General features: G+C 42.0%; 1 protein-coding gene across 10 annotated transcripts in view; it reads left to right on the plus strand.

Moving 5' to 3' along the window:
• The window catches only part of ptpn4a (protein tyrosine phosphatase non-receptor type 4a), a 65102-nt gene extending 50425 nt beyond the window's left edge, over positions 1-14677 (plus strand). For all 10 annotated transcript variants that reach the window (XM_069196670.1, XM_069196671.1, XM_069196673.1 and 7 more), the window contains 12 exons: positions 799-958; positions 1725-1808; positions 1897-1953; positions 2534-2690; positions 2870-3036; positions 4656-4746; positions 4836-4897; positions 5382-5528; positions 5889-6017; positions 6149-6297; positions 8375-8510; positions 9126-14677. In XM_069196670.1, the coding sequence (XP_069052771.1) occupies positions 799-958; positions 1725-1808; positions 1897-1953; positions 2534-2690; positions 2870-3036; positions 4656-4746; positions 4836-4897; positions 5382-5528; positions 5889-6017; positions 6149-6297; positions 8375-8510; positions 9126-9212 (1426 nt within the window). In that variant the 3' untranslated portion in view covers positions 9213-14677. The remainder of the gene's footprint in view (positions 1-798; positions 959-1724; positions 1809-1896; positions 1954-2533; positions 2691-2869; positions 3037-4655; positions 4747-4835; positions 4898-5381; positions 5529-5888; positions 6018-6148; positions 6298-8374; positions 8511-9125) is intronic.
• Positions 14678-18137: the final 3460 nt, after the last annotated feature.

Genomic DNA, 18137 nt, shown 5'->3' on the forward strand with positions numbered 1-18137 from the left:
GTAAGCAGAAGAATAAACAAAAGGAGAAAGGGGGCAGCACTTCACTTCAAAAGTGGGTAAAGGTTTAATGCATTAAAAGCATCGCCCTTCTTAGAAAGGACCACACAGCTTCTGAAATTAGTTTATTATCTAAACGATGAATTCTGCAGCATTTGTTAGGTACCAGTTCAGAAGAGCATGCCCATAGCCAGCCCAACTATCTATCTTGAGGTTCTGTGTTTCTTCCCTGTTTCTTTGCATTTTAATTTCCTGAAAGGACAGATGAGACATGGCTTTTCTGAGGCCAGCTAGCAACCACTTCACTTCAGCCCGGCATCTCGGATACTCTCGGATTGGATTTCCCAGGCTTTTAAAATACTCTTTCTGCTTCTACAAGACAAGGAATCTTTCTCCTGAAACGTCAGCTTAGGAACCCAGGTTTCTGACCTGGCTAGTGTCACAAATCAAATGAGTTTGCTGTTCTGGGCCCTGGTTCTGCTTAACTTAAATCTACACCATTGTGCATGAGGGCGTGGTTTGATCCTGGTAGTGTGGACTGGCGTGACTTCTCAGGCACTTCTCAGGCACAGCTGATGAATTGTGAACCGTCTGAACAGTGACATGACACTTGCACTATTTATATTGTCTTACTTGTACAAACGTACAACTGGGAATACACCGTTTTAAAAAATAGTTTTGTGATCTGTGAATCGAGTTGCATATGTTTCCACTTGTTTTTTCCAATATTCAGAGCTGCATATTCCTGAGCCATGTTTATACTCATTCTCATGGTGTTTTGCTGCCTGATTTCAATTTGAGGTCACAAGAGACAACTGTAGATGGGCAGCCCCCAGCACTACCACCCAAGCAGTCTAGAAAGAACATCTACAACCAGATAAATCAGTCGCACTCCCAGCAGGAACTGGATAACCACATTAATGAAATGTATGATGTTCCTCTCGCATCAGAAAAATCAATGGTAAGATTTCTTTCATCTTGTGCAGAATGCCTCTCTTTGTTGAGGTGTCAGCTGTGGGCTGTGAAATGGACAACTAGGACATTGTACGTCTTTTTAATATCAATGTGCTTTTTGTTTTAGGGGGTTCTGCATCTTCAGTCTTTCTTCCTAAGCATTATTTATGCTTCAAATCCTTTTAAGATCTGGTTTCATAATCTTAAAGCGTTTTTATTCAGCCTAAACATGACCCAGATGGAGAACGTGGATTTCTGCAGTCCTGTGCACAGCCTGCTCTGTGTTTGTTTCGAGTGTTGAAGCACAGTGAAACTCACAAATGACCACAAAACACCCTCTCTCTCTGGATCCGATTGGAATCGCTAAATCTCTGAACCCAAAACCAGTTTTTCCAAGCGCTGTTTCTACTCCCTCTCCTTTGCCTTGAGTTATGTTTAGTATCCGGCAGGCCACACTTCCCTAGTTTGTAGTTTGAGGATTATTTCAGGAAGGTGACTGTATATCTGCTTCTTTTTATTTCTCCTTTAAAATAGCGTACCCTCCTCGTCTACATTTTAGGAGGAAACACAGCATGTTTGTGTTGAGGAAAATTCTCCTGTGACAGCAGGACCATGCCCTTGTGGCTGTGTACATGACTGCTGCTTTCAGCTCTCAGTCCAGATCTGGCTTTATTATTCAGAGACTTGTGAAATGTCTGTGTCTGAAGGACTGACCAGCAAACACTGCTTCTTCAATGTGTATTACATGCATGTCCCTGTGATGTGTTTTATAGCTGAATGGGGTTGTTCCACATGACAATCTAGTCCTTATCAGAATGAGGCCAGATGAGCACGGCCGTTTTGGATTCAATGTGAAGGTACCTCCTTTTTTAACTCTGAGGACTTTTAGATGCAGGTGCTAAATGTAAAGGTGGATGCTTCTAACTATTTTGCTTTTGTCCGTAGGGTGGTTCTGATCAGAAAATGCCTGTCATTGTGTCTCGAGTGGCGCCGGGAACATCGGTATGTATTGGTTTCCCAAACGGGATGAGCTTGATCTTGATCTTCACACAGCCGGGCTGCTGTCGGTGCAGCTCTCTTGTGTGTTATGTGCAGCTCTTTCTGTGGCCCGCCTGCAGAGCAGTGGTAATACTATAAATTAACGTGACACAGAGAAAACGCTTTTTTACTGCCCCGTGGTCTGTGCTCTCATGCACAGATGAACTGCAGCTCTCCAGTCGTGCTGCAGTTCTGATTTGGTCTGTGTATGGTAAGGAAGCGCACTCCTGTTCATTCTGATATGCCTGCTGTGCCGGTCTGGGTGTTACAGGAGAGTGAGCATTGCTGGCTCAGAACAATGTCACGGGCATCTCCTGGCGAGGTACTGAGCTCACGAGGCTAAGACGAAGCACACTTGTCTCCAGTGAAGTCCTCGTGGTGTCTGAATTTTAGGGTTGAGCTGCTCTGTTTGTTACACTGGCTTTTTCTTGCCGGTGTTTGAAATCTGTGGCTTGTAGTGTAGCTGGGGTTTAAATCTGCTTTAATATGACATTGCCACCGTGTTGATGCAGGCTTGGCTGTTTCTCTCTCCTCCAAATTCCAGGCGGACCTGTGTGTCCCCCGCCTGAACGAAGGCGACCAGGTTGTGCTGATCAACGGCAGGGATATATCGGAGCACACCCACGACCAGGTGGTCATGTTCATCAAGGCCAGCTGCGAGAGCCATTCGGGGGAGCTCATTCTGCTCGTCCGACCCAATGGTGGGTGACCTGGAGTTAACTGGCCATGCCAATTAAAATTTGGAAACTGCAGCCTTCATGCCATAGCTGAGATTGGTAGATTATTGGAGAACACTACGGTTTTGCTTTTGCTTTTTGCCAAAGCCGTGGGGCTTACCGAGCACTGGGGTTAAGGACTGGCTGGTGGTGGTCTTTTCCAGCTATCTATGACGTCGTGGAAGAGAAGATGGAGAATGAGCCGGACTTCCAGTACATCCCGGAGAAATCCGCCCTGGATCCCACGCAGCTGGACGACGATGCCTGGCGAGATTCGATGCTGCAGTTAAAAGAAGGCCTGAGCAACGGCGCTGTCCTAGCTCAGTTCGATGTGAGTCTCTCCTCCCATTTCAATCATCGCGCTTGCGGTGCAGAGCTGGGTTATTCCTGCATTTCCACTGTGCCTCACGTCTCCCACGCGGCCCTTCCACCTCCCCTGTCCCGGTATCCCCACCGCCCCCTTGCTTTCTTGCAGTCCCATGCCTCCCTGGCTCTGGGGTGAATCCAGGTGTGTGCAAACGCCAGGATTGTAACTGCAGACCCTGTGATCAGTCTTTCAGGCTTCAAAATCGAAAGAGCTGTTATCAGCTGCACTGTGCTGCTCTACCCCCCTCAAGGGTCGGATCCAGTGTTTCCTCTACGCTGTGCTCGCACACAGGTTATGAAATCAGTGTACATAGGAAATTGAACTGCGCACAAAACATTAAATCCCCCCAAAAATATGATGATAAAACAAACTCATTTCAACTCATTGAAAAATGCTAAATTGACCGCACGAGACTGGCCGTGTGCATTATTATCGCTTCTCGATCATCGATATCTCTGCTCTCGCAGTCTCGTACCTCCCTGCTCCTGCTCGCTCCACACTCGTTGAATCGCTGTCCCTGTCTTTTGGATCTCCATGCTTCTATGAGGATGACTATATTAACAAAGAACAATTTCAGGTTTACAATTTTACATACACGCAGTTTAGTGCATACAAGTTTTTGTCACTGGGGAAAATATTTGCAAAACTTGACATTTTTGCGCTCACAGGCCATTAAAGAACATTGATCAGATCCCAGACACCCTTTGTTAACTCTTAATTCTACTTGTATACCTGCGGTTCAAACATACGGTATTGTAACTGCTGATTTCCCCGTGTTGCATCCTCTTTTAGATTCAGGGTGTAACTTACGTTGGGTCCCTGCTCTGTCTCACTGCTGGTTTAGTCCTCTCTAATGAATAATGCTCTGTGCAACTGTTTTACAGTTACCTGTGAATTAAAAAATTATAGAATGCAAACTTGAAATGAGGTTTGTCTTGGATTAATTTTTTAGCCAAAGGAATGAACAATCTGGCAGCAAAAAAAAAATAGATGTGGCCTGAAGATGTAAATTTCACATTGGATCGGTCACGTATTCATGTACAAATTAATTTTTAATGCATGCAAGCATCTCTCATCTTAAAGGACTAAATAGTGGAAACTAAGAGCTTCTGGTTTCAGAAGTTACTTTAAGAAAAAAAGACTAGCCAAAGTGCTACTAAGTTTTCATTTCTTCAACATAGAGATGTGGATAATAATAAAACAAAGAATTAAGATCCCAGATACAGTGTTTGAAGTATTGGTATACAAAACGTTTCCCACAGCAGGTACGGAAGGCACGTATCTAAATTAAATCCTATTGCTTCCTGTTTTTCATCAGACGGCCTCAACAGTTTCCTGTTTGGGTAAGTTGGTCATGCACTGTTAGTAAAACGTTCTTTGAAGCTAGTACGGTAAAAGCTGCAAAGGATTCTCATGAGCTTTTTGTATTCTAATAAAAGATGTATATTCCACTAAATTAGGCTTGTCTGGGGTGATTAGTCATGATTTATGTAAATTCATGAAAAACAGCTGTAGTTGGTTTTGTTTATTCGGTTGCACTGAAGCTGCAGAAATCTTACGTTTGTCTTTCATCTCATTTTTAGCAACTTTACCGGAAAAAGCCTGGAATGACCATGTCTTGTGCCAAATTACCTCAGAACATTTCCAAAAACCGCTACAGAGACATCTCCCCGTGTGAGTATGACTGTTCCGATTTTTGTGAGAAATTCGGAGTGTGTTGTGGCACACGCAGGGTAATGCTCTGAACCTTTTGTGTGTTTTAGATGATGCAACACGGGTTATTCTGAAGGGTGCGGATGATTATATCAATGCAAATTACATAAATGTAAGTGTTTTGGACTTTTTTTCTACATGTCGGCTATGTTAGGGCATTGTAACAACAGAAAGGTGATCTGGTGCTCGCTTAGGAGAGTCTGCGGCATGTGAGCTGTGCCACCGTTCATCAAGCTTCGGCTGTAGTGTCAAGAAGAACGTTTCCACCTGTTTTCGGGATTTTTTATAGCCTAATCGTCCGAGTCCCTGGTTAAAGAATTGCTAAGACCGAATTACAAAACAACACTTTTCTCCATCGGTACATCGATGGGGAAAAAAAAAACTGTCACCAGCCTGCTCACTTGGAACCGATTATTTAACTGTCCTCGGTACCTCTGAAATAGCCCTTCCAACTTCCAGGGGAGAAGGCGAGACAGTTTCACCGGGGGTCTTTTGTCTCTTACTGAAGTATCATTTTACCCCCGATAAAGGAAGCTTCTGAACATGAATTAGCCCCTAAATAATCCTCATTCTGTTGTGCTTTTATCGCTTCTCAGATGGAGATCCCCTCCTCCAGCATCATTAATCGGTACATCGCCTGCCAGGGTCCTCTGCCCAACACCTGCCCAGATTTCTGGCAGATGACGTGGGAACAGGGCTCCTCCATGGTGGTCATGCTGACCACTCAGGTGGAAAGAGGCAGAGTACGTTCTTTTCATTCCCTGTCACTTTCCGTTTCTGTGGTCGTCATAAGGAAAAAAGCTGACCGCATTATTTTATCCCAATAAGACTTTTTTGGAGGGTTTTTGTTAGGCGCTCAAAGGTGTTGTGAAGATGTGCCTCATGAGCCTGTACTGGGGGTCACATGTCCTTGGGTACGATCTGAAAAACCTAAGTATGTGCAGGTAGTTTCATGCAATGCTAGATGTTGGAATGGGTAAGAAATGGAAATTTAACAAAACAGTTGAGGTTATCGTCACATTCCTTAACCCAAACTTGTCTGTTTAACTTGGCCGAGGGTGTGGTGTCAAATAATGGCTGACACTCAATGGATTTCTTTTTAGATCAAGTGTCACCAGTACTGGCCGAATCCTTCTGGGAGTGCGTCTTACGGCAGTTTTCAGATCACCTGTCTCTCTGAAGAAGGGAATGCTGCGTTCCTGGTTAGAGAGATGACTCTCACAAACTCGGAGGTAGGATGCACAGCGACAGACGCGCCTTCTGTCACTCCTTCCTGTTTTCTTCCTGTTTTTTGTTGAGGGTGATTATGAGGTTGTCCGCGGTCAGTAATCCCCTCTGCTGTCTGTCCTGTCGCCCTGGGCAGAGCAACGAGAGCCGCCACCTGACTCAGATCCAGTACGTGGCCTGGCCGGACCACGGCGTTCCCGACGACTCGACGGATTTCCTGGACTTTGTGAGCCTGGTGCGCCGCAAGCGAGCGGGCAAGGACGAGCCCGTGGTGGTGCACTGCAGGTGAGCCCTGAGAGACGGCCGGAGGCCTGCGCTCCCTTCGGGATTTCCACGGGGGAACCCGTCGTGCAGTCAGTGGGACAGCTCTGCCTGCGTCGGTGAACAGCAGGAAACCTCCAGGCGTGCTCTGTTCACTCGAAATGAAGTCGCGCCTCAGAGTCCCTGTCGAGGTGTCCGGTGGGGTCTTCAGTGATCCGGCTGGGTGCCGGCGTTGTACCTCGCCCCCATGTGGACGGAGACGTGGACGGAGAGTTACTAGCAGTCATGGCGAAGGGGCGCGATCGTCCCGTTGCTGTAAACAGCTCCCTGTGCCCTCGGCTCCTCCAGCCCTGTGAATACGGCTCTCTTTGGATTCTTCATTTCCGGGGAAATCAGTCATTTCTAAACTTCTTGGGTTGTTGCGTTTGCATAGTGGGGAGGAATATTCTGACACATCCTTTGAAACAGAGAACCTGCGAAAAACTACCTCATCCGTGCTTTTGCCCCCTTTTATGAAACATTTTGTTTTGTCCACAGTATCGGATATTGATCTGGCCTAGCATTTTGAAGTAGTCCAAAGATCAATTTCAGGTTACGTACTACTACATGCATTGTGGCTTGCACGTTGCTTTTGTGTGAAGTGTAGCCATATGATTGCATCAGTTTTGTATGGCCATAATGTTCTTATTTATTGGACATTTTATATTCAGTTATTTTTTCAGGTTGACTTATTATTCTTTTCAGTGTGCTTTAATTGGATTGGGTACTGAAGACAGACAGCTTCAGTTTTAATATTTTTGTTATTGTCATTATTATGAGATTACTAAGCACTTCTTTTCACAGGACCATGTCATTAATAGGCTATCAATGGGTTTTGCAGAGAGGAGTGTGCCCATTTTGTAATTAACCTTGCTGTTTTCCAGCTCTTAGAATGAAAGCTATAGGTTTTAAAAGCTTAATGATAATTAAAGCTTTCATTTAGCTTAATGCTTGTATGACATAGTCACATACCCAGTGCATATTTGGCTGGTGAATGAGGAAGGGAGTGTCTGCTATTTAAAGAATTGCAGTATTTCTATTACACTGGTTAGGAATTGAACCACCACAACTGTAATTAAATCTTACCACAATCACGTGATTTGCCTGTAATACAGAATATGATCTCTATATTTGGTAATGATTATGATTAATGAGATGTGGTCTAAACTGGGTACTAGTTATTTTAAGATTTATTTCAGTGGATACTTTCCTAAAATCACAAAAGAGAGCTTTTTTCATTCATCTACAAGACAAGGAATGTCGTTGTAATCATTGGTATACTTTAATCATTATTGTAAGTGTAGCTTTTGTAATGTACAGTAAATGCACCGTCATCTGGAAATATAAGTAATCAAATCTATATTTCAATTTTGGTCCAGTAATGTTTAAAATTGTGCATAATAGATTGCGTGTCCATCAGGATGTGCCTTATTCCTTGCTGGTAATGTCATATCCTTGGAACACTTGCCTTCTACGTGCAGTACAAATACAACTTCAGGGTGTGAAGCCGTAGGTGATTGTGGCTGGACATGTTGTTTTGAAGAAGTTCAAGTAAGCGACTGCGTCAGCAGGTGTAGGCTGCAAAGGAACAAGGAAAGGTTTATTCCCTGCTGGAAAGGGAAGAGACGCAGCGTTTCGGCTGTGGAGCTGGGTTCGTAACCCGCGGCCGGCAGAGGAACCCTACCCCGTTGGGCCCCTGAGCAAGGCCCTTAACCCCAACTGCTCCAGGGGCCCCGTATAAATGGCTGACCCTGCGCTCTGACCCCCAGCTTCTCTCTCCCTGCCTGTGTGACTCATGGAGAGCAAGCTGGGGTCTGCGAAAAGACAAATTCCTAATACAAGAAATGGTATATGGCCTATAAAGTGATCTTAATCTTAATCGTATGGTGAGTCGGTTTTCGTCATGTCCCTTTTCTTCCGAGATGTATTTAATATATCTATATTTAAATTGATTTGTTTGTAAATTACATGGGCCAGTCCCATCCCACCCATTCAGTGAAATTTCTGCAGGGTTTTTCCGATATTCCGAGCACTACTCACTTCTCCCTTGTGTGTCTTCCAGCGCGGGGATAGGCCGGACCGGAGTGCTCATCACCATGGAAACAGCTATGTGCTTGATCGAATGCAACCAGCCTGTCTATCCCTTAGACGTTGTCAGAACAATGAGAGATCAAAGGGCTATGATGATTCAAACCCCTGTAAGTATGGCATTTCCCCCCGCAGTGATCTTTGTTGAGTAACTGTGCAATGTTATTTTTCTAAACTCTCGTAAGAGGTTTTGAAGCTTAGGACAGATAGCTTTAGGATGCAAAGTAAAATAGATTTTTTAAAAGTTACTTAATAATTGTTTAATTCTTCAGAATTTGAGCATTTCTTTTCGATACCACCTGGAACAAGGAACACATCTCTTCCACTGTCTAAGCTGATGAATAGATAAGTTCTATAAAATAGATACAATTATTATAGACAAGCTTTTAAGTCTTTATTGTGTGTCATCATTTTACACAGAACAGTCACCACGGCCATAATATAAGACTCAACATTTTTAATATTTCGATCCTGGGAGCTACAGTTTGTGAGTTCCACAATGAAGAAAGGTTCAAAATAAGCAGAGGCTATTTTTGTGAATTTGATTTGTGATTATCTTTCATTAATACCCAGCAGTGTGCAAACTGCATCAGTAGATTTCAAAAGAGAGCAAGCAATGCCTGACACAAGACCCGGTTCCAGTGTATCGTATATGGACATGCATATGGAGTCGCACTCACGGACCCTCACCGTGCATCTCCTGCTCTTTCTGTGCTGTTTTTCAGAGCCAGTACAGGTTTGTCTGTGAAGCTATCTTAAGGGTATATGAAGAAGGCCTGGTGAAACCGTTCAAGTCAACACTGTACAAGTAACCCAAGGGGAAGATGTCTTAATCTGGAAGGCTGTGGAGTTCGCTTTGCTGTCGGAACTCCAGGGGCCGGAAGCAGATTTTCACAGGAAACGATCGAGAAGGAAATCAAGTCAAAATGGCCACTTGGGAGCTGGAACTTTTGAGAAAACTTAGCACTGTTGCACTTTATGTTGGGGGAGAAAAAAAAAACAAATTGTAGAAGACTTAATGTTTTTGGTGAAAAATTGAAATATTTTGCTTCTTTCTAAGATGATAGGTACTTTAAGGAAAGTGAGTGTTCAGGGTAAATAGCATATGGAGTTTTGCTGTAGTGCCATAACATGACCATAGACCTTCTCAATAAGCATTTTACTTACGTGGAATAGTTGCCATTGCACAGGGTTAAAAATGAGTCACTATGCTTGAAATTCATCATAAATCTATCAGAGTGATATTCCTCTTTTATTGTAATCCCTTATTTACAGTACTTCTCAGTTTTAATTTTAGTTTGTGTCAACCAGTTGTACTAAATCAAGATGTATCTGGAATCTTGTTTTTCCCTGTAGGCCCGCTAACAGATCAGTTAAAATGAATGCAGTTACTGCGGTTAATATCCTGTTAGTCTTCTGTGAGAGAATTGGCTTCATTTTAGGTCCTATTTAATTTTTGGAGTGAAAAGCAGGCTCAGATGTTCTGACAATAGGTACTAGGTGCTGAAAGGGGAAAGCAGCTTTTTTGGTGTGGCTTTATGTACATTGTACCTGCAGTGGATTAGTAGGTAATGCCACTCTGATGGAGATAAAACTGCTGGAAAATTATTCTTTGTAGCAGAATGATATCATTTCCAGCTTTATACCTGCCTGTAATGTAAATAACTGCTTTGCCTAACAAGAAGAGTCTCTTTGGTACGCTGCTGTCTGAAATCTCTGCCTTTAAACAGGTGGGCATTTAAAGTGGAGAAACTGACACCTGACTAAGGCTTTTTCAGTTCAAACCTTTGTTAGGATTTTTGTTTCTTTTTGTGAGGATTTTTTTTAAAGAATGTAGGGAACACAACTGTAATAAAGACCCTTTTCATTTCATTGACCGACTTGTCAGGATGGTGTTAAAACTTGAGCAATTGTAATAAAGGCTTTAGCCAGGTTTCCATACAGAGCATCTCCTGCTAGATTTAATCTCTTCCAGTGGCTTCTTTTTACAGTACCCTTAAACGGTGTTAAAAATAGCATTTTTCCTCTTAAGTAACTGTGTGGTGTTTTCCCAGTAGACTTTTAATTTGAGGTTTTTATTTTATGGGGAGGAGTATGTGTGTCATGGTTTTACAATGCTTGTACAGTCAATTAGTCTCCACAGGTGGTGCTCTAGTCCATGTGATAGAACCCGTTTAAAATGCTAGATTGTGTTGGAACCTTTAAGCATACGTTATAATTAATTTCTTTAACCCTATCAAATATGCTTTGAATAAACGACTCTTTAATAGTTCTTAAGCATTATTCTAAACAAATTCGACACCTTAAATTGTCAGTGCATTTCTGAGCAGCTTCCATTCTGCATCACATGTACAGTTGTCCTTTTTCACCCAGTCCTGGTGTTGGCAGCAGTGCTTCTATGAGATTTCTACACGTGTGTGTGCAATTATTGAACATTTCATTTGACCTGTACAGTGTCAATATATATACAGTAGGTGATTTGGAAATGCCAGCAGCAACAAGCTTGACTGTGAACAATCAAAACTATTTTTCCGCTTGTTTTCATGCCCTAACATCATTTCAAGAAGTGTTTTTTTTCCAGTATTAATTATCTCGCATTAAAGCTTAGGTGTGCCACTCAGTAACTCAAGGGGAAATATCCTACCATCTTTTCTGTGCAGTGCATGTGGATGACAGTGGCATCAGTTGGTTTTTTTCCCAGTAGTGGAACAGCAGTACTTTATTTTCATAGTAGATGTTCAGCAGGTTTTTATGTGTAGCGTAGCTTTGTAGTGATAAAGCCCCTCCTTTACCTGCTGCAGTTTCCCTTCAAGACTGATGAGCCTTGGCTGATCAGGGCACATCAGGCCTCTTCTGAGTCAGTTAAACATTCTTGCCGACAAGTCCTGACCCTTGTGAGACTCTTTAAGAGACTCTTTCTGTCAAGTTAGCAAGTTGAAGCTTAACCGATTTCTATCACCTGTCCAAAATTTCTCAGTATTTATGTAAAAACCTATAAATAAAACTTGAATATTGTTTTAAAAAATCAGGACTGGGTTATGGACAATTTGATTTAAAATACCTTTGACTGTCCTGCAAGTTTTGTTTGACAAAACAAAGTAATAGCATAAGCTGTATATTTAGGTTATTCTGGAATACTGGAGGGTGGGATGTATTTTTGTAAAAGAACTGCCTTGGCCTTTGTGGGAATGGACAGTACTTTGCTGCAGACTTTGTAGCCTTTATGCTGCTTGGGAAGAGAGAAAAGTGATACAGTTGTACCATTGTTTGCTAAAACACATGTAGAAGAAGCTGAAATCTGTAGTGCCACTTCTTGGTTTTGTGTACATAAACTAGACATTGTAAATACCTTGCTGTATATTAAGATCTTTAAAATGAGAAGGAAAATGACATGCGTTTAAATATTTTTGTAAAACAAAAACATTGCAATTACTAAGCCGTTTTTTCCACATCAACAAAGGAGGGAAAAAAACACATTGGGCCACATCTCAGAAGTTTTACATTGACTAAAATGCTGTCTGTTAATCAGGATCTCTGTAGGAAAGAATGTACCTGTACTTAATGAATGCATGTCACTGGAACATTGAATGAAAAGAGCCCAGCAAGTCACAAATTTCACATTTGATTTTGTCAAAGCCAGCAGTTTATTATTAAGTACATTTTATTGCAATTCATGCTCAAGGAGCGATAGTTGAAAGTGGTAAATGTCTCCCAACCACAAGTCAGGTCCATTGTGCAGAAAATAAACTAGTGTCATTTAGGGCTGCAATCAGGTTATTTTTTACAAACGTAGTTTTCAGTTTTAACATTGCTGCACCTTATGAAGGTTCAAGCAGAGATTTCCTTCTCAAGCTTTGAATTTGAATGGAATAAACTAAATTTCAGTATTTTATTGTGGCCAGGAAATTAAAGAGGGATTCAAGGTGGTGTGAAATGGAAGTATTTTACTTCTGAACAATTTCTGACTCTTTTGGTATTCTCTGTTACCTGCTTATATTTCGACTAAATTAATTTTGTATTGAAGTAGTGTAAACAAACTAATGAGTAATAGTATTAATCTGTTATCCCTTATTTTATGTTCATTCTTGTATTAGAACGGGTAACATGAGAAACTGATAACTAGAAAATGTACAGTAAATATTTTGTAATAGGATTTTAATCAGAAATTAAATATTTTGAACAATTAAATCATGCAAAGTACTTAAGATAATTTGACATTTTTGTTTTTCTGAAGTTTAATAAAGTATTTTATGAAAAGAAAGTAACTGAAAAGTAAGGTGGTTGGTGCTTTTTTTCATTTTGCCTCTAAATAGTGAATTTTGCCACTGATGCAAAACTAACTTACAGGCAAGATGTGCACTTAACAGTCATCAGTGCAACATTCAGAGATGCAGTATACAAAGGATAAGATAACGGTGTTCCTAATATTTCCTTTCTGAGATAGTTAATATCTTAATGTATAATTACATAGATCTGAGACGATTTTGGAGTTCTTTTAGTACTAACAAAACAATATACAGTACCTTGTATTTTTTTAAGAGTAGTTCTAAGGCTGGTTTTGCCAAAACTCATGTGTTGAGTTCCTCACTCCTGAAGTCTCATGCTAAGGTATGATAACCTTCTTTCTAGGGGGTGCAGATTGCTTTAAATCAGTTATTTAAGTTATTACATTTATTGAATTATTGTCTCTTAAGCAGCTGTTTACAAAAGCCATTTATACCACATGGTGGATGGGTACCACACACATTTGAAAGACAGTTCAGTGATTTGAGTACACCTTGCCTAGATCAGCTCACAAAGAAGTAGGTCTTCACATTTGAATTGGTGACAGAATATTGTTATGATAATTGTATTCCTTATAAAAATGTTTTCTAAATCTGCACAACTGTGGTATAAATAGGCTTCATAAATGTCTGCTTAGGGTATACTTAAATATTGTGAAAATCTCTGTTCTTTACTGACAGTCTATAGAAGGATATAAAGCTGTTTACTTGTATCATGCTGTACAAAAACTGAATGTATCAATCTGACGTGAAAAAAATCATAAAGTAGAGTAATGACTGTTGGACTTTAAGGAAAAATATTTTTTCATACCATTTGTAAAAAGAAAAGTTTGTAACACTTCCATATATATACATTTGTATGTGTGTGTATATATATACACATACATGAAGGTTTAAGGCTCAAGTGTTTTCATTGTAAATAAGAGCAATATTATAAATATTGTGAATTTAGTGCCAATGTTCTGTAAAGTTTAAAGTCTTTATTTCTGCTCAGAAATTGAAGTATGCTAGTTTGTTGTCAATTTCAAGGTTTCTTCCAATACTCCTTTGCTGTTTTTATTTTTGTTTAGGTCTGTGGAACGTTTGCGAATGGTATTTAAGAGATAATTTCACTTTGTGTTTGAAATTGGCAGTGTGCATTATGTAAAAAAGAATTCATTTTGCCACCCACTAGTGAATTTTGAAAAATCATTGTGGGTCGCAGTGGATATTAAAAAGCATCAGTAAATTTTTGGTAAATTGCTGTACAAACGTGTCTTACTTGAGTATTAACACGACTGTAGTTGTCAGGCTGGAATTGATGGTGGTCTTACAACACCTGATAAATAGTTACTGGACTTTAGATAGGAACAAACTTTTTTTAATTCAGCAAGATTCGCATACTAGAAAATCAGTTCTCTCATTCTTATCTTGTCATTTAATAATGCATGAATTTCCTTTGAAATCACAATAGTAACATGCACGGTGCACCCTGTTGGTGTCTGGATGCGTGCATTCTCTTCTTTCTGCTCCTTCTAAGTTATTGGCTGGGGATTCCCTGGCGTTTCTGGGATCTCCTAATTAAGATGTTAAGGGGGAAGAGCTGTGTCCGCAAATGAGCTGCGAGGGTACACGTCGGAGTTGCCCATTCCGTTCCCCACTCGCTTGCTTCCTATTTCCACTCCCCCTCCTGTACACACCCGACACCAGCTCTGCGGCCAGAACGTTGTCGTTTTCTCCATGTACTCCGTGGAACTAACCTCCTCGTTGTTGCTCTTCTCACCTACGACCTTAGTAAAATTGCCGGTGTCTGGGTCTCGTTTCCAGAGCCCTGCTGAAGCGGGGTTCTCCGCACGCAGGTGCGGCTCTGGCTCCGGTTGAGGTCCGATCTGGGCGGGTCGAGTCCGATCCCCAGAAAAGACGTGCCCAAGCAGGCACCATCCGAAACCCCCCTCAGCTCCGTTCACAAAGTTGGCGACCCTCTCATCTTTCGGTGAATACCGATTGCGTTTTTTTTAAAAGCACCTTACGTCCAGTTGTTGTTGAAGGGTTTTGGGTGGATTTTTTTTGTTCCCGCCATTTGTTCCCCTCTCACACAGGAGACTAACTGCAGGTCTGGTTCAGGGAGGAAGAATGACGAGTACCACCTCCTTTTATATGCACAGGGATGTCAGGTTTTCTCCACAGTGTTGGAGGTGATATCCCCAGGAGAAGATATGCAGCAGGTGGACACTTCTGATGAACAGACTAACCAGTGTGAAACTAAATAAAATCTGAGAATAAGTGAACTTAATGAATGGTATTTTTTTATGTGACTGCACGATAACATTTTGCCTAAAATGCCAGTGTAGTATTATATATATAAATTGCTTTCCCTGGCATTTTTCTATTGGTGAAGATAGTCGGGTGAGTGCCGTTTTAAGTAAATCTAAGTAATTTTATATGTAGAGCCTTTAAAAACCAGTCATCCCAAAACGTTTAACAATGCAGTGCATAACATGCACAATACGCAGAGGAAAATGACTCAACCATGAAAAATGCAGATAAAGAATATAAGCACTGGGATATAATGCCTTTCTGAGAAAGGACCTGTTCCAGGACCCGGAGGAACGAAATGTTGCCCATCACCCACAGAGTGCAGAGGAGCAGAGGGACCCCCCCAGGAAACCTGAATCAGCCGAGCTATAATTGCATGGAGAGAGAGGGATAATCCCATATCGGCCAGATACATGGGTTTATGCGCAGAGCTGTGAACATGATGGATTGTCGACGGCAACCCTGACGGGAAACCAGGGCAGGGAGTCCAAGACAGGAGTGATACTCCGCCCTCGATGTGTGGTGGCAGGAAAACAGACCATTGGCTTTATCAAAATAAGGTGGATGCATAAAAAATAACAGGCAATTCGAAATGTGCATGAAAAAATGAATGATACAGCTGACGTTTGGCCTTTCAAATGACGCTGACTAAAACACGAAGGCCTGTGTTAATTAGGGTGACGGGTCTGGTATTTTTGCTGATTGTAACTGAGGTGAAGACTGCAGGTATAAATTCATTCTTCAATTTGTCTGCCTGCAGATGCATTTCTGAAATGATTCTTTCCCAATTTTCACCGAAAGTATTCAAATCATGTTCAATATCCGGTGTAAAGATTTCATCTTCCAAATATTTTTAACCATGAAAATTTTAAACCATTTTTTTAGCTTATGCAACACTCGTAACACCTGTCTAGCCTTATACATAGACCTTATCAAAGTACTAGAATTAACATTTCCCTTGTAATACTCCAACATACCATAAGGTGGACATCTCCTACAGTTGAAAACGATTGTATAGCATTCAGAAGTGGTAACTGCTTTTTAAACGAGTCACATTCTCTGAAAAAACACAATTGAGAACACCTGTTCAACGTGGGTTTTTAGTTGTTACTGCTTGCACTCATGGAGACTTTTAGGATTGAGGTGAAGCCTGTGGGGGGACAAACTGAGGGTAATTCCAAACTAAAAACACAGCCTGTCAGGGGTGGTCACAAGGTGTTTTTTTCCTTTTCTTGTGTGAAATTAACTTCCACTTGTGCCCTTGTGAAACTTCCCTTAGCAAAAAAATACAATTAAAATTCATATAAGGTTAGGGTGTGTATGGGTACTCTTAACTATTTTGTTAACAGAATGTGCCAACCAGGGATCACTCATTAAGTACATAACAGGCTGAATTGGTCCTTCAGCCTTGCTAAACACCCAGGAGCTGAGAAGCTCTGTTATGCTGAAGGCCTGGCCATCCTCCCCGTGTTCCCCAGAGGCGCAGGCACTGCTCGTCAGTATGCAGTTGCCTCTCCACACCTTTAAAGCAGTGTTGGATTTCCCATTGGGCACTGCAGGCACAGAGCCTAGAGCCTAAGGCAGAGGGAAACACTTTAGTGACTCACTAAAAACGAGCTGAAACGACTTGCCTGCGATCGACTCTCGGTGCTCCAGATCAATAATCCTACGCTACTGTATGTAGCGGCTGTTCTAGACACTGGAAGTATCGAAGTGATGGTCGCGGGACTCGCTCCATCAATCACGGGGTTCAGCATTAGAATAGTTTAAAGTGCATCATGTCAATCGGCTTCAGTCAGCTGGCGGTGACCCCACTTTCTGCACGTTTCGGGGTGAAAGTGCCGAGGGCCTACGAGCACTCAAATCTGGCCCTGCTTTAAAGTAAAGAGAGCAGGGCACCAATAAAGCTGTGGCCAGTTACTTTGTGTGACTGCATATTTTCCAGCTTGCGTTACAGACCTGCATGCCCTAGTTATGTCACACTGTTCCTCTACTTTAATGCTCTGGCTGTGAACTGACACACATAGCCAGCAGTCTGAGACGGAGGCCGCACTTTTGCGCAGCCTTCTCATTTGAACTGAATAGAACTCCCAGCGGCTGTTGTGTGATCCCTGCAAAACTTTATTGTCATTGCTGCTCTCTTAGTCTGGTCTTGGACTGCACACCAGTCAGCCTCTGAGACAGCAAGGCTGTCAGCCACGTCTCTGGGTCACCTCAGGTTGCCTGATTGCATTGATCAGATTCTGTTAGAGTCCACCCACTGGCCCAGTGGCGTAGTGGTTGGCACCCACTGCCTGACAGCCCTGGGGCCCTGGGGTTAATTCTGGATGTGGGGTGCTGTCTGTGTGTTTTTATGTTCTCCCCATGTTCGTGTGAGTTTCCTCCCACTGTCCAAAGACATCTTGGTTTAATTGGCTTCAGGATCAGGCACTATACGCTACGGGATAAGACGTAAGAAAAAGTCTACAAACAACGAAAGTCTACAAAGCCGTTGGGTTGCTTTAGTTTTTAACTGAGCCGAGAATCTCATGCAGACGTTTTACGCCAGGGTATCGGATTCAGTCGCTGGCTGGGTAGCTTGCTGGGCTGTAGCTTCGGGTTCAGAAGCATTTACACCTCCCTGCTGGCAGTGACCTTCACATCTTTGGGGTGCTTCTTATTTAATAGGGTAGCGTTTGACATGCAGGGGAAATTACGGAGAATAAATCTAACGTACCTTTGCAGTGTAATTCATATTAAAAAAAGAAAGCGAGGGAATTATATTCAAGGTACTTTTAGACAGATCTAAATTCTCAGTTTCCCACATGGTATGTATAAATCCTGTCCTACTGACTGTATGTATCGTATGTTCGGTTTTCTATCGTCCATTGCTTCGCTATATGTTTATTCTGTTTTTAAATTTGAAAACTGCCCTTATTAATTCCAGACCGACCAATCAAACTGGAGTCTGATCAAGACCGCTACTCTCCAAATGTTACAATGAGTGTTTTAAAGGCACAATCCTTTCGTTGAAATAATCCACCTGGCACAGGGCGCTGGTGACGGTAATAACATCATCCCACAGGGATTTTTTCTTTGGCAACACTGCGACTTTAAGGGCGGCCGACGTTGTCCCTTTAAATGCAAATCCAGTTTCTTGAGGAATTATGTTGACGCCAT

Source organism: Lepisosteus oculatus, chromosome 12, assembly GCF_040954835.1.
Source record: "Lepisosteus oculatus isolate fLepOcu1 chromosome 12, fLepOcu1.hap2, whole genome shotgun sequence".
Taxonomy (NCBI): Eukaryota; Metazoa; Chordata; class Actinopteri; order Semionotiformes; family Lepisosteidae; genus Lepisosteus; species Lepisosteus oculatus.